This window comes from Epinephelus lanceolatus, chromosome 12 (assembly GCF_041903045.1).
Source record: "Epinephelus lanceolatus isolate andai-2023 chromosome 12, ASM4190304v1, whole genome shotgun sequence".
NCBI classification, from domain to species: domain Eukaryota; kingdom Metazoa; phylum Chordata; class Actinopteri; order Perciformes; family Serranidae; genus Epinephelus; species Epinephelus lanceolatus.
The window spans coordinates 12375255-12402493 of NC_135745.1; the positions used below are offsets into that span (position 1 = coordinate 12375255).

Here is a 27239-nt window from a genome sequence, read left to right on the forward strand (position 1 = left end):
GAGGGAAGAAATATGAAGCTCTGTATTGTTTCATTAAAAACAAGTTTAATTCAACTCCATTTTCACATTTCAGTAATATAAGACTGTCCAGTCAGATATATAATGTGTCATTTTGCTGTTTTTTTTTTTTTTTTACAAACACCCAGTGGTCACACTTGTCTTTTCATTAATTCTGACACACACTGACTCAGCATACATACTGTAACTGTGTTATGTGTCCCAGTGTGATCGGACAATGAAGATGAAAATACGAGTGTGACCACGGTGTCACAGAGTCTGACACCAGAGATGATTTTTGTTTATGACTTTTGTTTGATTCTTTGCAGTCTGTAAAACTCTGTGACATACATACTACATGGTATTATCAATGGATTTCATACCAGTATAAATGTATAAATGTCACCCATTATCAGCATAACATAAAACTGTTGCTGCGTCTCTTATCATCAGAATGATCCTTTCAATTTGATCTTCATTTGCTCTCTCTCCATCAATGACTCCCATCCCATGCTGTGGTTGAGTTTTTTTTTTTTTTTTAAATCAATATTGGCCTCATAAATCCAGTATTGGTTGGACTCTTGTTTTAACCTCATGTCCAGGTTTGACTGGGGAATGTCATTAACCATGTGATCATCCTTGTTGTCTCTCTGTCTGTCTCATCATGTCCCGATTGGTGATGCTGGCGGTCCTGGTGTGCTCTGTCCTTCTCCTCATCCTCCTCCCTGCATGCCCCTCTTTTCCCTAATAACCTGCTGGTGTGTGTGTGTGCGTGTTTGTGTGTGTGTGTGTGTGTTGTTTGCTCTCTCCTGCCTTGTCCTTGGGGAAAAATCAAAGCGCAATCCGTTAGAGTTCAACCAAGCGGGGCTGAAGAAGGCCTCGATCAGTAAGGCCATCAAGGTAACGACACTGTAACGAAGCACACCCATTATCGCTCAGACACCAAGGAGGGACACAGAGGACAACAGTGACATGTGTTCACACAGGCTCATAGACTCACATATTCAGCTCATACTTGCACTGTATGGCCAAAAGTCTGTGGACATCCAAATATTACACCCAGATGTGATTCCATAAACATGGCTACTAACATACAACAGCAATCACTCTTCTGGTTTCAGTCTTTTCAACACATGTTGAACCTGGCTGCAGGGACTTACTCCCATTCAGCCACAAAAGCATTAGTAAGGTCTAGCACTGATGTTAGATGATAAGATCTGGCTTCCAGTTCATCCTAAAGGTGTTTGGTGGAGTTGAGGTCAGGGCTCAGTGCAGACCAGCCAAGTGTTTCCACACCAAACTGGGAAAACCATTTCCTTAAAGGAGCTGACTTTGTTGCACAGGGACATTGTCACATTGAAACAGGAAAGAGACAAAATACAAATTTGTTAGCACACTGTTGTATAGAATAGCATCGCATGCTATAGCAGCAAGGTTTCCTTTAATGGTGCACAAAAGTGTCTCCACATCCTTGGCCATATAGTGTACATTGTAGTTTGAAGTAAGTACATATTAAGTCCTTTAACAGCTGCATAAATGCAAATGTCTAATTCTGAAATAGGTTTTTTTTTTTTTGCTGCTGCAAAAATAAATGTTGACTACATCGCCATAGACGTCCTTGTACCTGTTTATGCAGTTCTTTTTAAGTGTAGTTTATACAATTTACACATAAAGGTCCCGAAACTGATTACATATATGAGTTAAAGATGTAACTTTTGACCAAAATAACATATTTGTAATTGGTTGGTATGACTTGAAGACTATTTACGTTAGAAAGTATAGATAAACTTTCTTATTAAAGAGCAAACAGCTCTTCTGTTTCAAGTTTACATCTTGAAACATGTTGTTGGGAGAAAGTTTGTGGATTTGAGCAGAGTTAATGCTCACTGGGCGTTGTGCTCACCAGGGGGCGCTGCTGCAGCATTCAAAGCGGCTTTGTGGCTGATGTCAGTCACTGGAACTGAACTTACTTACTGACTGCTGTTGTGTAATCATTAACAAACTCCACTAATCATGTTTGTTTACTAAAACTGTGTGCTCTGTCTAACAATGTGCGTTGTAAATAACAACATTGTTGTCTAAAGTACATTTACACTCATACTTTTGATTCTGAAACTTTGAATTAATCCTGTCTTTTAAACTGATCTGGTGTGCTTTCCAGACTTATTGGTTTGGGGCTAGAGAGACTTTTGCATTCTTAACTCCTTCCTCCATAAAAAAGTTTCACATTTTGCCATCAGGTGCTAAAATGTGACAGGTGTATTAGCTCAAAATGCAAATTATTAGTGCTCACAACGTACAGTATGGCTTAATTTATTGTTGACAGCCATGTTGTAAAAACATTTAACAGTGAAATTAACATTTTAGATGTTTGGTTAGTGACTCATACAAGTTTAGTCGGATTACTTTACTTTAAAAAGATGCTGTAACTCATTCACCTTAGAGCAGATTACCAAAGCGAGGCTTCATTTTCTTCATCACTGCATCTTTTTAAAGACATCCGTGGCTAATTGAACTCTAAAGAAATAGTTGTCAAATAATTTTGAATGTTTTTATGTAGTTAAAAAAAGAAATTCTCAAAGTAAAATTCCAAAATGTCATAAATGCTAGCATGGCTCTGTCTTGTTTGTAAAACCTGTGTTTTTCTCTCCGGCAGTCTGGCAAAAAAGTGACCAGCGATCCCAGTCCGTTTGTCCAGTTCACAGTGGGACACAAGTCCTACGAGAGTAAGGTGAGACCAAGGCGTGATCCACATTCATACCCACCACCATCAATTCTTTCAGTGATATGAATTTCCTGTATCCTCCTATTTAAAAAAGCATTTAAACTATAGCCAATGTAACTCTGAAATAACTTATAATTAATTTAGTTATCTGCTTTTGTTCTAAGGATGAGATGAGAGGATGGATATGCATCTTTAGTCTGTGCATTAAGTACAAAGCAGGAGTCAAGACGTTGCTAGCTTAGCTTAGCATAAAGACTAGAAACGGGGAAACAACTACTGGATTGGTCCAAAGTTCAAAATTAGGTGACAAATCTTTACAAATTCACTAATTACCACCAATAATTTGTGGAATAAAACCACAGTTTTCCATTTGTAAACTTCAGTTTGTGTATGAATTCAACAAAAAGCTAAAATGTGTTAATCCATGATCTTTAGAAAACCTTATAGACAAGGCTTTTAGGTAGTAAATCTAGTATTCTAGCTAGTTAGATTATTAGATATCTATTAGATTAGATAGACATATATACATGTGTGCAGTGGACATAGCACAAGTAGTGCAAAATTTAACTGCAACAAGTCAGGCTAGCTTCCAGTCTTTATGCTAAGCAAGGCTTACCACGTTGTGACTCCAGCTGTGTACCTAGCACACAGACACGTTGATATTGTTCAAATAGGCTAAGCTAATCCCAAAATGCTCATCTATACTTGCAGGTGATATGTTAGCTCAGTTTGTCTGAGTGTAAATCATGTTGGTTGCTATTAAACAGGTTGTTGAAATTTTTAATTCAGTTCAATCCAATTTTATTTATAAAGCCCAGTATCACAAATCACAGTTTGCCTCAGAGGGCTTCACTGCATACAACATCCCTCTGTCCTTGGTCCCTCACAGCAGATAAGGAAAAACTCCCCAAAAAACCCCTTTCGGGGGAAAAAAAGACACTTTGACTGCAAAAGTTGGTTATTATGTTGTCAAATAATGGCACCCACCATCTTAAAGCTTAAAAGTTGTACTGTAAGTCTGTTGCCACTGAACACTTGGCAGACAACAAATTTTGCAATCTGCTGGATCTACATATGTTTTGTTGTTTTCAGACACAGAGCAGTTTTTACACGACTTTGGTCCCTTAAAGTAACTTCAGTTGTTTAGAAAATAGCAGTTTTGCACTTGGCTGTAATGTGATTAGGGATCCCTTTATTTATTTTTTATTCTCTGACTCCTCTCTGTTGTGTCCTCTTCCAGACAAGATATAAGACTAATGAACCTGTGTGGGAGGAATCCTTCACCTTCCTCATCCATAACCCCAAATGTCAAGAGCTGGAGGTTGAGGTACGGAGGTGTCTTTTGTCAGCAGATAATTTCATTGCAATAGTAAGTTAAATCTGGGATGTATGAGTTGTGACAGACAGCTTACGTTTTTGTTCCCCCTGTGTCTCGTAGGTGAAGGATGAGAAACACGAGTGTTCACTTGGGACGTTAACGCTGCCTCTGAGTCGCCTGCTGGAGGCCGAGGACATGACGCTGAACCAGCGCTTTCCCCTGAGGAACTCCGGACCGAGCTGCACCCTCAAGATGAAGATGGCTCTGCGGGTAAGAGGACAACCTGCAGATTATGTTCTCTAAGTGCTACGGAAAACAATTTGTGCTTTGTGAAGGTGCCATTAGATCAGTGTGCAGTGGTCGCCTGAAGTGGTTTAGCTCACTTTCGCTCCAAACTGTTAGAAGCTTTTTAAAATCCCAAATTGGGCAGGAAAGTGGCCGTGTGGTTTCACATATTGTCCTTTTTACTGGAAGGCTGCAAATGGAGCGGAACTTTATTGATGTATGAAACTTTTTTCTTGCTTGACTTTGGAAAAATGTTGGGTCTTGGAAAAAAAAATTTCAGCATACAATAATTTTTTCTCTCCATGTGCTTTATTTCAGGTGCTGTGCTTGGATAAGAGCACTTCCTCATCCTCAGACTCCACCCCATCATCCGTGCAAGTCCGCAAGAACAGCTCCAGCAACCAAACCCCTCGGCCCTCCGTCTCCTCTGGCTCCCCCGCAGCTCCCTCCTCCTCCACCTCCGACATCCCCCGCTCTTCTTCCGTGTCAGCCCAGGACCTGCTAAACCGACGGAAGGAGGCGGAGGACCCCTTTAGGTCTCCTGGAAGCACAGACTTGGGGCAGGGCAGTGGAAGAGGAGGAAGTCAGGGCCTGGCGGAGACTGGGAGGAGCACCTCCAACCTGGCCATCTCTGGTTCCCAGCAGTACCTTGCTGGAGGCAAGGAACCAACGCCCAGCATCGCCTCAGATATCTCCAACCCCTACGCTGCTCAGGAGCTGCAGCAGAGACTTCAGCAGCTGCAGAAGTATGTATCAGACAATCATAAATCAATCTGTCTGTCAATCCAACTAACACAATAATTCAAATCAAAGGTTTAGCCACCGAATTCTGTGCAAAGGGTGCAAATATTAACAGCAGGAAACCACAGGAACATCATTTGACTTTATGCTACCTGATCATTGAGTCTGTGAAAGCAACATAACTCTATGACACTACAATTATTTTGGCAAAAAGTAATTAAAGTTCAAGTTCAAGTAAATTAAAATTGAACTTCTACATATGCTGACCTCCAGGACAGGCATCTCTTACCATTTCAGCACTGACACTAGGGGTGAAGTTATGTAGGTGCTAATTTCACTGTAGAGTTAAATGACTTTTCTCTCTGATCCTACTGGAAGTTAAAAAATAAAATAAGAATGCAATGGTCATGCTTTTCATCCCACACTCTACCTCGAGTATAGAGTGGTGCCATTTGCCTGAAAAATGTTGAAATTTCAATGTTTGATTTTGTCTGTGACGAACACACACAAAAAGATACAATAAGGCCAGCGGTATTTTTAATTTAATCCCATTAAAAGACCAAAACATGACTTTTCTCCCCGGTCTGTGACGCTTAGCTCAAAGCCCACTGGTTCCTACTGAAGATTTAAAACTTAGGGGAAAAAAAAAAAAAATCACATATATTCTTTATTCATTAAAAAATGGCTAAGTAACTTCCTGAAACAGCTTATCACTGTAGTTTTTATCAAACAAATGGGAGGAAATAGTGCATTTGTCTGGGACTATTTTCAGTGGCAGATTAATCTACATTTGATGGTCAAGTAAGTATTTGGGGCAACACGACACTGCATGTGGGATTAAGTCAAAATATGGCACAAAGGAAGAAGATACATCAGACTTTGTTACACACAATACTTGTTAGTAGATACATTTGTTATTGGATTAGGTAAAAATATAGAATATTGCCAAACTTATTCTTTGAGAGGACATTTCTACTGATCTGAAACTTTTACCTTACTGATCCTCAGCTTTCACACCACAATGAAAAAACGGGCTTGAACATTAGGTGCTGGTTTTGATGGGTTTACTTCTCCTCCCTCTCTCCGTAGTGGTTCAGGCCCCAGTTATTTCCCGCTAGGTGAGATCCAGCTGACAGTCAGACACAGCTCCCAGAGGAACAAACTCATTGTGGTCGTGCACGCCTGCAGGTACAGACAAATTTTTTTCTTCCAAAAATCCTCTTTACTAGGTGAATGTTCTCATATCATATGCATTGGTTCACCTCCGCAGAAACCTGATAGCATTCACAGATCACGGCTCAGATCCTTACGTTCGCCTCTACCTGCTTCCTGACAAACGGAGGTCGGGCAGGAGGAAAACTCACACGTTCAAGAAAACCCTCAATCCAATTTACGATCAGACGTGAGTCCCTCTGTTCTGCTTTCAGTTGTATCGTTAAATAACTTTATTGTTAAACACAGTTTTGTTCCAGTGGTTGAGTTGTAAATGTGATGTGTGCTCTTCTTGTCTCTGCCTGCTCAGGTTTGAGTTCAGTGTTTCCCTCGTGGAGCTCCACAGGCGGACTCTGGATGTCGCAGTGAAGAACAGTGGAGGTCTGCTCTCCAAACACAAAGGCCTTCTGGGAAAGGTACGGACCTTAACTGGGCTTAGGATTTGAATTTGTTACTTTTGATGATGATTTAAAAACAGTTCATTTAAAAACTATCGTCGAGTATAGTTGGTTAGTTTGGTCGTGAAAAGATACTGTAATTTAATATTTCAGATGTATGCAGTCATTTAAAGGTAGTCATTATTTCTGTTGCCTTTTGTCATCAGGTACTGGTGGAGTTGACCCATGAGGACATCAGTAAGGGCTGGACACAATGGTTAGTCTTTGATCTTCCACTTTTCATTTAATGTACAAGCATCTGAACACAACAACCAAATGAATCAGCTCACACAAAGCTATTATGGAAAATCCCTCTTTTGTGGGAGGGTGAAAAAACCCCCTTTAAGGAGAAGTGTGTCTTTGTTATCAGGACTGCAGAAGTGATAATCCTAAAAGTTTCAATTTCTGTCTGAAAGGGTTCGAAACAGTCACTGCTGAACTGCTCGACAAAGGAAACTAATGCCTCTGTGTGACACTTTGGTTCAAAATTACATTAAATATTTTGATATCAAAATGTTTGCGGAAAAATGTTGCGTGCAACAAAATGTTCTTGTCAGCAGTTCTAATATTAATGTAGCCTAAATTTTGATATCAGATGACTTAAAATCTAGGTCACGTATTTACACACTTAGCAATCTCCATGAAGTGCTATTTCATGTATAGAATGAATCTTCAAGCCTGAAAAATGTTTTGATTTTTGAGTTCAGCTGCTTCAATGAAAAAGCCTTCTAATGCTTTTTATGTTTCCTGAGGGTTTTTTTTTATTTTTTAATGAAAACAATTATTTTTTGCAATCTTTGGGACATTTCCTTCCAAGTTGCTCATTGCCTTTTTCCCCCCATATTTTTGAAAGAAATTGCATCAATTTGCTCAGGGTACAAAGGTGTAAATACTTGCGAAAGGCAGCTGAAAGCAGCACAAGAAAAGTGATGTCACTTCAGGTTTCAAAGGGTTAAGAGGAGACATGTCTGACTCTGAATTGCTGGACATGCGTCATGTTGGGCTGCAACTAAGGATTATTTTCATTAAATTAATTTGTTAATTATTTTCTCGATTAATTGATTAGTTGTTAGGTCTACAAAATGTCAGAAAATGGTAAAAATGTCGATGAGTGTTTCCCAAAGCCTTATATGACATCATCAGGTGTCTTGTTTTGTCCCAAGCAGAAATAACTTAGTTTACTGTCATTTATGAAGCTGGAATTAGAGAATTTCAGCTTTTTCTTTTCTTTCTGTTTGATTAAATAGTTTACAACTAGTTGATTAATTGTTGCGCCTTTGACATCATGTAAACTCATCTGCAGCTCCATGGCAACTTTCGCAGTATTTTTGCCGTGAGAGTTGCTTCCTCAAATGTACTCGTTGATAATTCTCTTATTTTAATTAATAAAACATTGCTTTGGGGGATGAGTTTGATGACGCCAATAAAACACTGATGTTAGAGCCTGATTTAGGAAATGGACGAAACTACGAGTTTCCAAAATAAAAGCCTCTCTCTTCTCCTGCAGGTTTGAGCTGAGTGAAGACGGCCTGTCGAAGCCTCACCAACTCTAAACGGCAACGAGAGAAACCATCATCATCACCATAATTATTATCATCACTACCATCATATCGCCACACTTCCACTTAAGTTGACAGTACGGCTTTTTGTTGTTGTTGTTTTTTATCATTACTTGTAAGTGTATCAAAAGAAACAGAGAAGCAGCTTTTGACATTCATTTAATCATATCAGTCGCAAGGCAAACCTCCCCTTTAAGAAGTGAAAGGCTGATAGCCTAAAGGGAGTATACAACAAGTAGAATACTATATATTATACAATGTACTGCTGTGGAAATCTATATTCCGTAATTATAGGAGAAACTATAACAGCTGTAGAGGAAGACAATCTATTTTTTTGCTGTTGCAGCAGTTTGATAAAGAAAGACAATGTACAAGTTTGTAAATATAAACGTGATGATGCTGGACAAAACAGACGCTGTGTTCTAGAGATAAGAGAGGGGCGTCTCTTATTTGGCCAAATGATTGTTTTTATGTTATTTGATTACTTTTTTTTTTTTCAATGAAAAACATTCTGGACAAAGTTTCTGAAGCGGAGCAGACGGGCAGTCGCAGGGAAAGACGCCACCAAAGAGAACAGAAGTATTTAATTTTTTTGCCCTTTTGGGTTTTGGTAACACAGCTTTACCTTGGCTTTATTCCACTGTAAGAATTTGTGTATTAACCACGTGAAAAGAACTGTAGGTACAAAAATATTGTGCCAACCCATTTGTACCCAAAGACTGTGTTAAGTACGATAAGAAAAAAATCACTTTTGACTGATTTTGAAAAAAGGAAATTCCAAATTTCAGTCTCCGGCACGAATGTGATGCAAATATGAGCTCTTTTAGTTCTTTTTCATCTGTTAATATACCTGTTGTTAAACTGAAATAATGCCATTGTTAGGTGTGACCTGTTTGTTTTTTAAAGTGAATATTTGCACATCTGTGTGTTTGGGGAACATTTTTATGCTTAGGTGCAATTTAAACATTGCCTAAATTCCTCTAGGAGAAAAAAAGTCTGTTTTAGTGAGTAATTCTTATCTTAAATTTAACAGTTTTTAAAGGAATAATTTGACATTTTGGCGTTAACATTCTTATAGAGAGTGTTAGATGAGAAAATAACACTCTTATGTCTGTTAGTTATATATGACATTACAGGCAGGAGTTGGTTAGCTTAGCTTAGCACAAAGACTTGAAACAGGGAAACAGCTAGCCTCTAAAGCTCACTATTGGTACATTATATTTTATTTGCTTAAATCCAAACAAAACAATAGTTTAACATATAAATCAGTGAGCTTCAGAGGTGCAGGTACACAGTTTTTTTTTACTTTCAGACCAAGCAAAGCTAGCTGTTTCCACCTGTTTACAGTCTGTATGCTCAGCTAAGCTAACTTGTTGCTGCTGGCTTTATGTTAAACAGTGTCATTGATCTACTCATCCAGCTGTTTCTAAGAAAAGGAAACTAGTATGTTTGCTAAAATGTTAAAGTATTTCTCCAAGTCGAATAATGCATTAACATGAACCGTATTTAAAAATGAAGTGATTAATTTATCACATACATTTTCTTCATTCTAAAGCCACTATGAATAGAAGTGTCTGCACTGGCGCCCTCCAGTGGTAAAACCAAAAAAAAAAAGGCACTGTGACAACTATACTTAAAATTCTCAAATTAATTCATATTTTTTAATTCAATGGCAGACAGAACAAGACCTTTATTTGGACCATGCTTTTATGTTTAACTTCCCCTGTTCCCAAGGTAACACAAACTTCCTCCTTGTTTATCTGTCGTGTCGAAAAATTTGGTTAATAATGTATATTTTCACATTAATAGCCGACATATCCTCACCTCTCTGATGCTTTGAAGTTTTGTGTAGTTTATCTCGAGCAATGTTAAGCAACTGTCAAGAAAACTCATCACTTCCTGGAAAGTTTTCATATTAAAAGTCTTTCAGTTTGCCTTTATAACCAATCTTTTTATTTTAAACAAACAAACTAAAAAACAGGAATAAATTGAGTGAGTGAGGACAGTATTTATATATATATCCAGTCTTTATTTGGCCGACCAGTATTTACCATTATTACATAAGAATTATCGGTTTACGCACCCGCACAATCACTGAGATAAATTATCTGAAAGCACCCCAAGGACCGCTCCAATTTCTACAAACAAAAACTTATAAGTAATTTGAAAGATGATTTATTCAGAAAAAAAAAATTCTACAAATAGTGGCTTTAAAAACTAAGAAAATTTAACATTTACAAAAATTAGACATTTGGATTAAACGGGCTTTGTTGTTGGTTTTGTTGTGGCGTTCACTGCAGGGTGTTTGTCATCGTTTCAGAGGTTGATATGCCGATAATTTCCGCTGCAATCATTCTAAGTTGTTGACATTTTGTTAATAAATCAACATTGGTCTTAATGGTCATGAAGTGTCATTTTCAACATGTTGTGTCTCATATGAACAAACTATGCATGGTCTAAATCGAGACACACACTCTTGTTGAAAATGACATTTGTTTTGTTTTGTGTACATACAATTTTTTCACGCACATCATATTTAACACTGCTTTGACTTTACAGCACTTGCTCGGAAGGGATTTATATCAGTAACAAATACATCATTCTCGCTATCAAACACAAATGAATGCATATGTTATCCATGTGGCCCTTCAAAGCCAAAGAGCAGCGATGTTGTGTTGATACAAGGGAGGCAAATGTGACCCTTGACCTTCAAAACACAGACTTTTGCCTTGTTGTGTGCATATCAAGAAAGTATTTTACACATATGTATGTTAACTGTGGCGTTCTGCATTTTCTGTTTTTTAATGTTGTTTTTTTTATTTGTGTTTTGCAGCTTTCACCCTCTTTGTCTTGTTCTGTGTTTTATTTTGTAAGAATCAAAAGATTTGTGTGTAAGCCATTGGATTCGAGAGCTGTCCCTCTGTGGTGGACTTTGTCCTCTGAAAGGCGGTTTGTTTTCTCCGTCTTCTTAATTTATCTTGTGCCTTAAAGATTCACACAACCTGGTGATATTTCCATGTATAAAAAGAACCAACGAAATGCTTCAGTAGTTTCCCATGTTTCAGAATGTCTCCGTAATGTCTTTTAAAACAAATAAAGAGCTTTAGCTGGTGATAGCAGCATGAAGCTGTACAGCACTGTGGCCTCTGACCTTTCTTTTTATATTTGTCACTGCAGCAGCTTTGAAGTAGCAGAGAATGATGCTGGGCTTTCCCATTCTTGTGCACAGCCTGCAAATATGATGTTTGTTTTGATTTGTGAAACTGAACAAAAATAATGTGAGAGGAAATTATTTTAAATTTGGGGAAAGGCCCCCTGACATGCAGGTTGGGAACCACAGAATAAAAGGTTGTGTGTAAGATTTAGGGGTATTTAGTGGCATCTAGTGGAGAGGATGGCAGATTGCAACCAGTTGAAACTTCTCCCAGTAAAAATTCCTCCAGTGTTCATTCTTCAGAAGGTTTAAACTGGGAGCCGAATTATCCGCAGAGGTCTCCTCCTCTCCAAAAGAAACAGACCAGGTGAATATAGCTGGTAAAAACACTGAATTAAGTAGTTAAACGTTACAAATCAGTGTTTCTCCTATGATGTTTGGCACGTAGTACACACGGACTGCTAGCCCCACACCTGCTAAAGTGTGCTCACCTTTTTTCTCTTACAACTTACGATCCAGACTTTCAGGAAGTTTCTACTGGGAGCAAAATTATCCGCAGGTCTCTTCCTCTCCAAAACAAACAGACCAGGTGAATGTTGCAGGTAAAACCACTAAATAAATCAGTTTAATGTTACAAATCAGTGTTTCTCCTATGCTGTTTGGCTTGTCAGAGATAGGCCGCAAGCCAAGCACCTGCTAATGTGTGCTCAACTTGTTTCTGATTCAGATGTTTAGGAGGTTTTTACTGGGAGCCGAATTATCCTCAGAGGTCTCCTCCTCTCCAAAACAAATAGCTCTGATGAGTCAAACCAATAAAATCATGGAATGAATCAGTTTCATATTATAAATCTGTGTTTCTCCGATGTCGTTTGGCATGTAGGACACACAGGCTGCTAGCCCAGCACCTGATAACGTGTGCTCACCTTTTTTTTCTTATAACTTAAGATCCAGACTTTCAGTAGGTTTTTACCAGGAGCAGAATTGTCCACAGAGGTCTCTTCTTCTCCAAAACAAACAGCCCCTATGATTTAAACTGGTGAAGACATTGTATAGAATAGTTTCATGACAGAAATGAGTGTTTCTCCGATGCTGTTTGGCATGTCGGACAAGGGCTGCTAGCCCAGCACCTGCTGATGTGTGCTCAGAATCCACAAGGACCAGCTCCCTATGTTGATATAAATGGGTCATTCTAAGGTAATGAAAACACAACAGTTCTTATTTTCAGGTGATTACATATCATAGTATATTAGCCTATTCCATTTCTGCCAATATATCCCCATAAGTCCTACACACCTAACCTTTAAAGTGGATCTTCTCTGTGGTCCTCAGTCTTAAAAAAAAACAAGCCTTCAAATCCTACAGACTTAATAACCAATATCTCTGTATGTAGTCTAAAAAAGTATGAAATCTGACAATGATACCTGCAGACATCCCGTGGAAATGTATTTGATTAAATGAAAAGGGCACAGCATTATGCAGGACAACACAAGTTTAGACGTGTAGACGTGAATTTAAGTAAACCGATAGGGCATCAAATCTTTCAACTGCTCCTCTAAGACTAGCAGACAAGCAAGAAAAACACCCAAAATCTTGCTGTGTCACCAAACTATTAACTCTTTTTGTCAACAGCAGCTCTGTGGTGCATTTTTTTAGTCACTATGGCAACAACACACCTGTGCAGAGAGTCTTCATCAAGTTTCTTCACCTGAACCTAAACACAACACAGGACAGTTGGTCAAACTGTTTGACAGGATACTGAAACAAGACCTTATAAAAAGGCACAAATAACTTCCTTTAAAAGCAAAGGAGGTCAAACAAGCCAAACTAGAATGATACAAATCAAAGAGCAGTAAAACAATAGTGCAGCTACAGTGTAATGCAGGATATGTCTAAGTAGTCCCAAGTTGAATTTAATGAATGGCTTTGACAAACAGGAAAGTTTGAAGCCCTGATTTAAAAGAAGTGAGAGTCAGAGCAGAGCTCCAGTTTTATGGGAGTTTGTTCCAGATATGTGATGCACAAAGACTGAATGCTGCTTCTTCAGACCTGAACCAGACCACCTGAGAGGTGTAAATTCAGGCCTGGTTTTTGGTTTTCAACATCAGCATTAATCATTTTTCTTGGAGCTCCAAAAACAATTATCCCTTTTCTTTATCTTGGTTTAACTGGAGGACATTTTGGCTCATCTAATCGTCGATGTGTACGATGAACTCACTCAGTGCTTGTATGGGACCACAGTCACCTGCTGATAGCGTTATATAAATCTGTGTCTTCTGCATGATTACAATAAAATATCTTGTTGTTTTCCATAATCTGTGCCGAGAGGCCGCACAGTTTACCTGCAGCTGGATATGATCGATAATTGCTCCTCCTGCTGGAATATTTTGATGAGTCATTGCCTCTGGATATTGGTGTCAAGTGGTAAAACATACACACACACATACAGAAAGAAAGAGAGAGCACTTGTCATCTCTTGCTGTTCATCATAAATGAGAATCTAATGTGTGCAGGTGGCATAAGAGAAAGTCTGAGGATATGCTGCACGCTGACTGATGGCTTGTGGGTGTTTCAAGTTTGTGAGAATACATGTATATTTCCATGAGGACCAGGTGTCCTTAAAAACTAGCTGCTGGGCCCTCATTAGTCACCCACTCCTTCCTCCACTCTGAGCATTTTGTTCGGTATTCCTGTAACAGAATACACAGCGCCAGGTTTGCTGCCTGCTTATTTGACTGAACATAAAATAAAATAACATAAAATAACCTACAATACAGGGGGTCTCCTGTGTATAAATAAGCTGTGGGCGCCCTTTCAGTCACCTATTGGTGGTTATCTATGAATAAACAAAATGTGATTCAGCAATATGTACTATGCATAATTTAACACATGGACCAGTAGTGAAGAGTTGTCATTTCAATGTTCATTTAAGTACAATTTTTAGTATTTCTACTTTATACTTAACATTGTTGTGCTTTTTACTCCTTTACACTTATTTGATAACTTCAGTGACTCTGCAGATTCAGATTAAAAATACTAAATATAATCAACAAATAAATGATGTTGTATTATAATGGATAAAATCCATCAGATACCTTCTGGCTTTAGAAACTTTTTTTTTAAATGAATAATGATTAATGAGCCCATATATTCAGGCTACAGATACACATTTGAATGCTATATGAAGGCATTTTATTGCAAACCTCATCAGCCTTTCCTCAGACAGTGGCCTTAACTTTTCATCATCACTCATTCACCCGCCTTCAACTGTGAACCTGAGTTATTTCCGACAGCACCTGAAAGCAACGGCAGTGCTGAATCAGAGTGGAGAGCTCCGTGAGTCCGTGAATCCGTCAAGTCAGACTACAAAAACGATTAAATCCGGATATTGAGTGATTTTACCTTCAGAATAAAAGTTTAAAGGCTGGATGTTATACAGATGCAAGGAAAACATGTAGTAGATGATTAAATAAAGTAAAATAAAATAAAATAAAAATGATTGTGGCCTATATCATGGAGAAACGTTTACCCATGTATGTTGACGGTTATGTGCAGGTAAAGTTGATCATAAACAGAGCTCCAGGAAAAGTCAACTCTGACAAAAGTGTAAGTCATCTATATGTGACGAGTTGTGATGAATTATCACACATATTAGGTAAAAAGATTTTTAAAAAATTCTCAGATTGACGGAATGAAGTGTAAACACAAATATAAATTTTCTTAAAAGTGGGACTGTTGGCTGATTTATGTTGGATTGGGTTATTATTTGTTTATACAATTTACTTTTGAAGTCCTTTGTGGTTGTTGCTGTAGTTCTGTACCCTCTTCCACTTAGATTTTTACAATTTTGCATCTCATTTCTTCATAAATTGTGACGCTTAATATAGTTTCAGACTTTTATTTTAAAATGCCGTACCGGAAGTCTCGCGTCTATCTGCACGTGCGCTGACGCTGAGAGAGCTCGAGCCTCCAGCAGCAGCAGGAACGCCCTGCATCCTCTCTCCTCTTCTCCAACATCCATCCGCCGTCCGTGTGTCCCGGCTCTCCTCTGCTCCTCCAGCCGCGGAGGAGCTACTCTGAACGGGAAGGAAGACGAAGCAAATCTCGCTGGAAGAAAATGGCCTTTTAACACCTGAGAGAATAAACCCAGGAGAAGAGACATGGTTCCTTTGGCTTTTTCCTTCCTCCACCGCCGCCTCCTCCTCCTCTTCCTCGCTTCCCTGAGCTGCTTCCCCGCTTCTGCTGACAGGAGATTCGGTGAGTGAATTAACGGTTGATTATTTTCTTGATGAGCTGCATCCGTAGCGTCTCCGGTGCTGTAGAGAGCTCCTCACAGCCATTTTGCAGACAGACCGGAGGAGACTATTTCTGTTTCTGATCTGTGTCAATATTGTATCAGCGGGGCTGCCAAGGACCGGCAGACTGCTTCACTGCAGCTTCACCTGAGCCCAGGAAAAACAAACACGGTGATCCTGTAATACGTTTCAGCACAAAGATCCACTGCAAATAAACCAAAGTCCACACAGGAATATTGTTATGTAGAAATAATATTAGAGCAACGTAAACTCTGCTGCTCACCGAGGAGACGCTGCGAGTCGGTAAACAAGTCGGTGAACTGCAGGAAGGAGCTTATCAGGAAAATTAGCCATTATTATATTAAGGAGGCTCTTATCTAGTTGTCAGTGCCATCTGTGACAATAATTTAACTTGAAAAATTATTAGAAATAAAAAAGTAATACAACAAATCCTAAAAATACAATCCAAAAAAAAAAAAGTTTAGAAAAATCATGCATTCATGATAACAAAACAAAAAAAATCACATAAATTACATAGTAACAAAAAAATTAAAATAAACTTTTAATTAAAATAATATAAAAAAAATCATAATATTTGAAGTACTTCAGGATTAAAATATATAATATATACATAAAAGAAAAATGAATACAATATAATTAATATTCAAAATAAAATATGTAAATTACACAGTAAAAATATTCTAATAGGTAATATTTAAAAAAAATAGTGCAAATAAAAAAGTAAAAAAAAAAAAAAGATTACAGTCAGTAATTAATTATGTAAAGTAATTCAGGAATGCCAATAATAACATACAGAGCAAATAATATATATAAACAAACATATAAATGACCTGTACAAAATAACATTTAGAATTTGCAGAGTGCAAGCAAACTATTAGAATATTAAAAATAAATAAATAAATGCATAACAGAAATTTGAATTATTGGAAAATAATTTATGAATGTATTCAATAGATATATAAAATCAATAAAATATACAATGTAAGTATGTGTAGGGAGAAATATCATATTAATAGAATAGAATAAAAAATAACAGTTTTGAATATTAAAAAAAAATGAAATAGATAAAAATAGGTTGTTTGGGGTCTGTGTACACTGGCCTGTAAACAACAACAACAACAGCCAACAACCATCAGTGATAACATCAATGCAAAGCAATGAAAAACAAGCTTTTACATACACGCTCATATTTCCAGCTCTGTCGTCCTGACAGAAGCAGCTATTGATCGGAAATCTAAGAAATATAAAGGTGTGTGTGTGTGTGTGTGTGTGTGTATGGACTGGAAACATACATTTTTCTCATGCACAGAGTTTATAAATAGCTGATATCAAATACTGTATTCCCTCACTGATCTGAGATTCGCAGCCTGCAGGATGACTGATGTAGAGATGTGTTGTAGAAGATGGTGAGAGGAGGACGGGCAGGAAGAAGCTGGTGTTGTGTGGTGTGTGTGTGTGTGTGTGTGTGTGTGTGTGTGTATGTCCAGACCCTCCTCCTCCTCTCTCCTTCAGATTACATAACCAGCATACAGAGAGTATGGCAGCCACAGGACAGACTCAGCTGAGGAGACGAGCAGCAAAACAACAGAGAGCACCGAGCTGCAGCTCTCAGCCTCCATTTATACACTTAAACTTTATTTATTTATACTCTATATCCTATAATAGGTTTATGTACCTGTGCTGCTATTTATTTATATGATTTAATGAATACATTTTTATACTCATCCTGCAATAACCTCACAGGGTATTTTAGTTTTAGTATTGTACAGTTTTGACATTTCATGGCATTTTTCCATTTTTCATTTCAGTTTTTTTATGTTTTCTGCTTAATAGCTTATTAAGAGCCTTATCCTTCTATGGTATTTACTGTAATGCAAATATGCAATACTGCATATAAACAGCCAGAAGCCTCCAGTTTAGCCTACCTGCTATAGGTGTCACCATCTGTTGGACTAAACCTGCGGAGCTAGCAGTGGCTTATGGTAACGGCCTATTTTGATGCAAATAGGATTAAGCTGAATAAAGGTGGTGCTAAAAAATGCAGTATGTCCCCCTTTTGCTGATAGCACAAATATTAAATCTTTTTTAATACTTTGTTTTGTATTTGGCTTCTAAGCCAAGCATATTTTAGCAGCGAACAAGAAAGAAAATACAAAAAAGTTCTCGGAGTTGATTTCATACTGAACAACTTAATACGAAGTCCTATTTAAACTATACTGTATCTAAAAGTATTTAATACTAGTTTATTAAGCTTGCTGAATCGGAATAAAGCTTTTTGGCCACAGTGTTAGCTTCATGCTATTCTGCTGATCAGCAGTCGGTGGCAGTAACATGCCCAAAACTGTCCGATACGCCAACAAAGGCAGGGAAGAAGACTGCTAACATCCAGTTATGGTACACCTGCATTAACTGATTTGTCTGGCCACTTGGGGGCAGCTGAAACAACAGTAACACTGATGTATAATCACCTTGTAAGTTGTTAGCAAACAGTTGCTTATTTCTACATCCAGCAGTAACAGGATATCATGATCATTCATCTAGACTCATGTTGTGCCCACCTGGTGAATATAAGTCCAATATTTGTTGTCTTTTAGCTCTGTTTTTGGTCTATACCAACTCCTGAGAGAAATCATTTCACCAGCTAAATGCTCTATTATTTTCACCAACTAGTCGCTACATTAAATGTGTCTGTGTGCTGTTGTATTTTGTAAGAAACCTTTAATGTAAACTTTATTTATTTACAAGAAAACCTAACTTTTAATATAGTTTAACTTGTTAATTTATTTATAAGGAGCAAGTACATAGAAACATTAACAGTTAAGCAGTGTCTGACGTATTGTACACATGCATATAGCTGGAGCTTATTTCCAACACCAGTCCCTTGATGGGCACTGATAGTCCAAGTGATCATTAGAATTGCATGTTACAGTTTAAATTCTTAAAATTGGTGCATATAGTAATCAAAAACAAGAACAACCATCCCTGGCATTCATTCATTTTGAGTTGCTCAACCCCTTTAGTGTTGTAAACTAAAGTATGTTAGCACCACTAGCTGTGCCGACACTGCTAATGGTACTAACAGAGCTAACAGTGTTAGTGCTAACATAGTTAACAATGCTAAAGGTCACTAGAATTATGTAGGGGGAGACCACATCCACGGGGAGACCAGGCGGTGGCCACTTTGTTTTGGTAGCAACGCCATTGGGGAGGGACGATGTTACTAGCGATAATCACCGAATGAGTGGCATGAGTGAAGAGAAGCAAAATTAAGCTATAGACGACACGTGTTACTGGTCAAAAATATTCTCAGCCGTAACCGATTAAAGATTAACCATTGACATGCCTAATTTAAACTGACTAATGAAACAAACAAAACACAATGCAAAACATTTAAAACGTTAACTCAAGTACACAAATAATGATTTGTTGGTGTCATGATTGCAGTTCTGGCGAAGTTTTAACCAGGACTTGATTGTTGTAGAAAAGGTTTTAAAATCCTAAATTTGCCTTGAGCTGGCAGGTAGGGAATCCCAGATGTTTGTGCCTAGTTCTAGTTCTACAGTTTCCTTCTGATGTACTTCAGGTGTTAGTTCAGAGTGTTGAAAATGGGTGAAACTAGATGGTGGAGATTTTTACATGTAAGTGTGAGATTGGAATAATAATGAAATTGTGAAAACTGAGAAGATTATATTATGTATAAAAGCACTTTTTGAATACCATTTCTATGTGATGAGTGACTCTCAGTTGCTGATCTATTGTCTCTCTGTCTGGTCTCATCAGCTGTTTGTCCATACATACAGTGATTTATGTTTATTGCACTTGTCCCAGTGTGTTTTCATTGTAAAGCCTCTCTGTGAGCCAGATTTTCCCCTCCTGGGATTTGAACTGCACACTGCGTTCAGCTCAGGTCTCCTAATCATTAACGTGGACCGGGAGAAGGTCACCGCTGGTTTGCCTGGTGTGACCATAGCCATGGCAACGCTCATTAACATTTTATCCATGATGATTGGTTGGTAGGGTCGGGGCAGGGCTGCGGAGCTGCTGAAGTGCTTTACTGTAAGTGCTCTGTGATACATGTGGACACAGGAGATGGACAGAGGAGCAGTCTGATTCAAACTGTAGTTATAGATCCCATCATTTTAACTGCTTTTTTTTCCTGAATCAAATGCCTGGCCATGGGGCGTCATGTATCAAGATTCACAACTCGACATTAACAGTTTAATGTCATTTTAAAAGCCATCAATTTTCCATGTAAGATAAATCATGTAATATTGATCTGGATGACTGAGGGTATTGTGTGTGAATGAAGCATTTTTGTGTCAGTAAATTTGGAAAAGGTATACAGTGGCAGATTTCAAACAAGTTTTGTGGGCTGTTCTTTAGATAGTTATTGTTTAGTCGATGGGACTCACATTTGTCATTACGATGTCAAGGTTTGAAATTAATACTGTAATATTGCATTCACAAAACTACACTTACATTAGTCGACTACTCGCCCGCATGTTTACGATATTAATTTAATTATTAAATTATATATTTTGGGCAGGACAACACAATGGTTTGAGTTCAAGGTCTGACAAAGAGTAGTATAAGTACCATTGCTAACACTGAGCGAGCCTCCTGTTAATGACGATGTCGGCAAAGCAGTAAGGATTGTGCTAGTTATGGAGCTACATTAGGGTCAAATGTTTTGTACTTGAAAAAATAAAATTTGAAACTGAAAATTCATGTGTTGATCTTGAATTTTGAAAAATACAACATTGTATTCAAAATAAAAATAAGTGTATGAAACGTTTTTTCAGGTTAAATATAATTTTGATTCACTTCTCAGTTGATGCCACGCCCCCCACGCCACATCAGGGTCAAAAGTCTGAAACTCAAAAAACAGATTTGAAACTGAAAAAAAAAGATCTGAAAGTGAAAAAAAGATTTGAAAGTGAGAAAATAAGATTTGAAACTGTAAAAAATAAGATCTGAATCTGAAAGGATAAAACATGCAACTGAAAAAAATAAGACCTCAAATGTTAAAATACATATGGAAGTGAAAAGTGGAAAAAAAATGATTAATTCAAAAGAATTACCAAAGTGAATCAAAATTATATTTAACCTGAAAAAACGTTTCATACACTTATTTTTATTTTGAATACATTGTTGTATTTTTCAAAATTGAAGATCAACACATGAATTTTCAGTTTCAAATTTTATTTTTTCAAGTACAAAACATTTGACCCTAATGTAACTCCATACTAAGTGGCTATGTAATGTAGCTACTTACATGTTTCAGATGATACGTCATGTTTGTAGTCAACGAATGAAGTTGAGTTTACATATCACCTTGGGTTCGTCCTTCACCTTCTCAAAATGATCCGACACTTTGGATTTCCTGCCCGACATCTTATTAACTAGCCTGTGTAATAACTGCAGGTACCAGCCCTGTAAATTAACCTGACTCCTGTCTGACTGCTGAGCATGGCCACTTCCCGTGTCTGTCCTTTCAAATTAAATTCCCACATGGTCCAGTCATATAGGTTTTATTTATTAAATTATTTTTGACAAGGTGCAGCTCCTAATAGAGTTTCAAGCTTGTTATTTTATTTTTTTTTTTTTGTGGCTAAGCAATCAATGAAATCTTGCCAACTAATGACCTTTCTGGTCGACTAACGTTTGGTTGACTGTAAGGGGGCAGCCCTACACTGAACGCATCAGAAAGACAGAACCGAGTACATTTTAATATGTTAATTTATTGCAGGTATTATCATTATCGCAATGATCAACAAAGTTATCGCATGTTTTCCTAATATCATGCAGCCTTACCCTCAAGGCCAAAATAAAGCTGCTGCTTTTAACTGTTACTGTTCTGTTTGTAGTGTTTCCTGCAGCTACTGAAATAATGAACATATCCTCATAAAATGCTTATATTATATCTTATGAAAATGCAAATACAACGGTTCATTTGTAATTAATGCCCCACAAATGGGGTCGTCGGTTACGCATTTAATGCAAATGAGGAAAGGAAATATAGTTGGGCATCATCATTTGTAATTCACATGAAGTTATGTACAAAGTTACGTAGCTTAGATTTAGGAAAGAAAAGTTCACTTGGTTTATCACAGGACACAAACACCAGTCTCCTGGGGGAAAGTCCTGTATTTGCTGACTTATACCACCACCCCAACCAGCGTCCTTGCGCAGACTTTTGCTCTATATATTACTTACTTCCTCCATGCATTGGCCATGTGATCGCAGCCTTTCTGATTACCTGGGTTATATTTGAGTTAGTGGCTCATGATTACAGATGTTATATGGTTGCATTACTTAAAGCAGCTGTGCGGAACTTTTCGTTTTCGTTGATTATAGTGCCCCTTTGGTCGAAGTGGTATGACACCCACAACCTGGTGTCGTAAAATTCCGACTGCAGCCGGCAATTACAGCATGCATTTGTTTTGGAGAGAGAGAGGATTAACTAACGTCAGGTCAGTCCAAGTAATTAGTGGAAACAGCAAAATTACTCAGTAAATTCTCCTGTCGTGTTTCTGTTCTAATCTAATCTAATCTGTTGTGTATTTTGAGCTACTAAGGCTACTGTAGTAGTGTGAGCCTCAAGTTATTCTGGTAATGACAGAGAAAGGGTATACCTCCCAAATCGTCGGAGTAACCGTTGTTGTGCTACTGGAAACAATGAGAAGCAGCCGTGTACGTTCGGTGCAAGGAGGAATAAACAGTTAACAAGTCATCTGCTGAGTCTGCATTATTATGTGAAAAGAATACTCCGACGATTTGGGAGTTATGCCCTTTCTCTATCATTTTCGTATTGAGACAACATGATGGATATCTTGGCGCTTGTAGGGGGTCAGTACATCTTGCGCGGAGGGATACACCTGTGAGCAACAGCTGCAGCTGGCTCTGGGACAGGTACGCTAGGTCACTCGGTAAAAGCAAACAAAGAGACGACACGGACAATATTACTCACCTGACTGAAAGCTGTCCATCAGCTCCTGCAGGCCTGGGCGTTTTTCCTCCTGATGATATATCTCCCCAACGATGGTAGCACAGAATCCCATTCTGTGCAGCAAAATGGGAGCGGAGGATTCAGTCTCTCTTCTCGCCCGCTCAGCATCCAACACATGGAGTTCCTCATCTGTGTACTCTGGCTCAAACAGGTATGGCTCTGGATCTGTGTCCGCTACAAGAAACTCTTCAAAATCGCGTTCAAAGTCGTCCATTGCAGCTACTATAGTCCGGAGATATCGCTAGGCTAAATAAACAGCTGAGTTTTGTCTACAAGCTACTTCTGTGCCTGCTCACCGGTGTATCCTTCCGCGGATAAAAAAAAATGATAGAGAAAGGGCATACCTCCCAAATCGTCAGAGTATTCTTTTATGTGAAGATACACAGTGAAGACATAACATAATCCTAACACAGCAAAGCTGTTACCTGCAGCCTTCGCTTGCAAAGCTAACGCTACTAACGTTAGGTCAGTCCAAGTAATTAGTGGAAACATGCTAACATGCTAACGTTGCACACAAATTAGTAGTAAAGTAAGACCTGTTCATAAATGTTCTGGTGTAGCTCTGAATTTCTTATAAACTGAGGACAACTGCCTGCTGTATATTTGTGTTCATGGTCATAGTCACAGATAATTTTAGATGATGCTCCTTCGTTATCCACCATGACATCAAAAGTACAACCAAGTCCTCATAGATACATCTCTGGTAAAACTGTTAGGTGTTATGTGTTCAGCAATGCTCGTTGCGTACTGCTTACTCGAAGAACGCTGTGAACACGGCTCCTTCTTCTGTGGTTTAATCGCTGCGGGCCACTGCGGGTGAGCAGAATCACTTCCGCCTCGGGTGCCGTATTCTGGTTTGCTGACTTCCGCTGTGTGTCCGACCCGAGCGAGGCTACGCTAAATAGCCATATAGAAAAAGGCTTTTTTGTCGCTGTTGGGTTCAAATAAATATGCGGATCTTCAAGGGGGGGTGATACGAACTAGGGACAGTTTTATTAATGGTAAAAAGTTCCGCACAGCTGCTTTAACATTGACATATGCACGAACAGTGCCTGAAATCACACGTGATACTGGAAACAGTAAATCATAACAAAACTGAAGACATGTGCCACTGGCTGCTTTGTGAATTAACTCATGCTTAGTTGTTTTTTGGGGAAGTTTTTATCCTCTATTACATGTAGCTAAAGGTCTTTCTTCAACTGTGTGACACTCTTTCTAGGAGATATTACAGTGCTGCAAAGTGTGGGTTGATATTGACAAGGGCAATCAAGTAAACTTAGTTAAAAGAACAGATACTGAAATAATGTAGCATTTAACTACAGGGCATGTTGTTGTTGAAGCAATCATCGATTGCAAATATCAGTCCAGTTAGGTTCCACCTTTTTTATGGTGGAATTTGAAATGGTTCTTTTATACAATAAGTTCCCTCTCCCGAGTGTTTACCGGGCAACTAATCTGTAAGAAAAACCATAAACACATGGAAGAGAGATTTTTGTTTCCCAACTAAAACAGAAAATGTTGTATAGAAACACTTGAAAAAATAGGATTTGAACTGTTTCCTGAAGCCATCACATCTCATCCTTGGTCTGGTCACATTTGTAGTCCTGTTCACCTATCCTTAAAATCTTAATTTTACAAATTGCCATTGGAGTTCTTGTTGTGTTTGGACAACACTGAACCAACAAGCATTTGGCTTTTTTGGTTACATATAGAAAGTCAGTTTGGTATCAGTGCTGAAACTCAGGTATCTTGCTTACACTATTGAAGCATTTCCAGCAACCAAGCCTTCATTTCACTTACGGAAAACCCCAGCTTGGATTTTGCTGTGATGATGGAAATCATATTATGAGTAAAGGGGATCTTCCCTGGTGCTCCTGCTGTGAGAGGATCTGTGTGAAAGCTGAAGATTATTCAGGACATTTAAAAAAAAAACACATGCCATGAAGCATAGCTGTAACTAAACTGGTGTTTGCTTTATTGATCATTTGGCTGCACTGACTTCAAATGAATCAATAAATGGATCAATCTTGATCAATGCTTATTGAGTGCAGAAACTGAAAGTGTGATGAAAGGCCTGTCACTTCTGCTTTGTTCCTACCTGCTGCAGGCTGCTGTGTCTGGCTGTGTTGATTGATATCTCCTCCTGTTCTGGTTTCTTCTCACTGCACACGTGAAACCACATCTGTTCTGAATGTTTATCTCAGTGAAATGTGTCTGTTTGGCCCTTCAGGGTTTATTGTGCTTCGTGCTATTGCAATGAAGAGTGAGATATAACAGCCTCAGTTCCCTGTTGGTAAGGGCTGTCTGATGGCAAGGTAAAGAGGTTTAAATATTAAAAAAATATTGTGTAAGCTTTTTAGGTGGCTAAAATATACATTTTGCTGCTGCCCATGTCCACAGCCACCAGACTCCTTTGACAAAAACAATAATTTTACCTCACATTACACAAGGATTTGTTGGTCTACGGCTATTTAGTTTCTTTGTGTTATTGCGTGACTTTCAGAACCAAACTAACGTGGCGTCCACAGCAGTTGCTTAGCCTCTGTGGCCCATAGCTCCTGTCTGCTTTTCCAAACTGGGAGCATGCCAACCACCATCTGCTGTGGGTAATACACTGACTATGGATCTATAAATGTGGTGAAATACAAGAATTGTATAAATAAGTAATAGCTGAAATATGCAATATGAATGCATATTGTTACTGGCCATGACAATGTCGCAACTGCAGGCATTGCTTTCACTGTGTGAGTTTGTGTGCATGTGTATTAATGGCAAATGTGGTCCTGGTGACACGTATTATAGAGGTAACTACCACAGAAGTGGTTTTAAATATTTTGGCAGGTGTTTGTTAGGGATGTTCCTGGTGACTAATTTCCCTGTCGACTAAACGAAAATTTTAATTGAGACTAGTCGACTAAGGGGCAGAAGTTTAATTGTTTAGATGACTTATTGCGCGCATCCCTACTTTCTGATCTGCTGGCTAGGTTGTGAATTCCCCCCAGGGATCAGCAAAGTACCTTAAGTTGCCAAATAAATGTAGTTGAGTAAAAATACATTTCCCTCTGAAATGCGTGACATAAAGTAACTGAAAAAATACAAGTATCACAAATTGCACGTACAGGTTCTGTATGTGAGCATCAATACAGCAGCAAACCCCTGTTAGCTGTGTGAAGACATAGTGGAGTAAAGGCATCCTGAGCAGAGACTGAAGTCACACAGCCTAAGCGTGTGTTGTAATCCGAACTTTTCTGTGCTTTGTTGTGGTACCCACCCCGGCCACACAAGCATGTTGGTGTTTGTGTGTATCCCATTGGCTTGCTCATCGCTGCCACTTTGCATTGTGCTCATATTGTGGTTACCGCTGATATAGGGAAGGCGTCATTGTGGAAGTGTAGCGCCTCCCCCTGGTTAATACCGTCAGCTCTGTTAGCGATTTTGCCGTCGTTTAGTACTGTTTATGGATGTAGCTGCTAGCCGCCAGCTCAGCCACTTCCATGTTCAGAGTGTCCAGACAACTCATGTGCTCTAAATTTTGCATAGTACTTGAGTTATGCACTTAGTCACTATCGCTCTTGAAATGTCCTCATCCTGCTTTTCACTTTTACTTGCAATACCATCCAACTCACTTAGACCGATGAGGGGTTATTACCATTGTCTAAGTGCACTCACTTCCTGTTTTACCTTCAAATTAAGTGTATTTTCAAGGTCAAAATGTTGGTATTTAAGTATATATTTTGTCAAGCAAAAGTGTTATTCAAGCTTCACCGAAATCTTTTGATGTTATATTGCATGGAAATGACAAATAATGTTCATGCAATTTACGCCCACAACATGTAATTAGGAACTTTTGTAGAAAGCAACACAGAACTACAAGAGATTTCCTCCATAAAAAATGGGACTTGGACTGTCTATACACAGCCTATACAGTCCACTCAGTGCATAATGAAGGCAGCCAGCATGTGAGAGCTACAGTAAAAGAGAGCTCTGAATACAAAGCACTGCTGCTTCATTCGAGCAGATGGATGGATCAATGCCGCGGCTTTGAACAATCAGTGGAAGAGAGGAAGAGAGGAGGATGAGAGGAAAAGGGATGAAAAGGATGAGGGAGGAGGTGATGGAGGCAGTTGTATTGTCGCTGCAGGAGACAGAGGAGGGGAAGACAAAGAGAGATTACCGCCAATTTAAGCTGGGCTGTTTTGCGCACACCTTCTAATTGAGAAATGGATTTCCCCGCTCTACTGCAACAAAATAAAAATGATCAAATGCTGCCTTCGCTTCCAAATCCTTCCTTTTGTGTTCGTCTGTGTTGTCGTGATTGATCATTTCTCTGAGCTCAGGCCCAAACAAATTGGATTGCCCGTCATTTTAAAAACAGTGGACACACTGAAGGCATGGTACGCTACATAAAACAAGTCACATATAGATGGACAACACATGGACAGCCAATTAGCCCTTTTCTGATCAGCCATGGGAAAAACCCGAATGCAAC

At 38.6% G+C, this 27239-nt stretch overlaps 2 protein-coding genes across 6 annotated transcripts in view; both read left to right on the top strand.

Moving 5' to 3' along the window:
- Positions 1-8991, top strand: part of esyt2a (extended synaptotagmin-like protein 2a) — a 66784-nt gene extending 57793 nt beyond the window's left edge. For 2 of the 4 annotated variants that reach the window (XM_033650212.2, XM_033650214.2), the window contains 10 exons: positions 835-897; positions 2654-2728; positions 3963-4049; positions 4161-4310; positions 4644-5071; positions 6156-6254; positions 6337-6468; positions 6589-6694; positions 6883-6932; positions 8223-8416. In XM_033650212.2, coding sequence (XP_033506103.2) covers positions 835-897; positions 2654-2728; positions 3963-4049; positions 4161-4310; positions 4644-5071; positions 6156-6254; positions 6337-6468; positions 6589-6694; positions 6883-6932; positions 8223-8268 — 1236 coding nt within the window. In that variant the 3' untranslated portion in view covers positions 8269-8416. Of the gene's footprint in view, positions 1-834; positions 898-2653; positions 2729-3962; positions 4050-4160; positions 4311-4643; positions 5072-6155; positions 6255-6336; positions 6469-6588; positions 6695-6882; positions 6933-8222 lie in introns of all 4 variants that reach the window. The other 2 variants (XM_033650213.2, XM_033650215.2) reach the window with 2 other exon arrangements.
- A 6368-nt stretch (positions 8992-15359) lies between these two features.
- LOC117272151 (receptor-type tyrosine-protein phosphatase N2-like) overlaps positions 15360-27239 on the top strand; it is a 315897-nt gene continuing 304017 nt past the window's right edge. The window contains exon 1 of one of the 2 annotated variants that reach the window (XM_078172961.1): positions 15360-15682. In XM_078172961.1, the coding sequence (XP_078029087.1) occupies positions 15586-15682 (97 nt within the window). In that variant the 5' untranslated portion in view covers positions 15360-15585. The remainder of the gene's footprint in view (positions 15683-27239) is intronic. The other variant, XM_078172962.1, reaches the window with a different exon arrangement.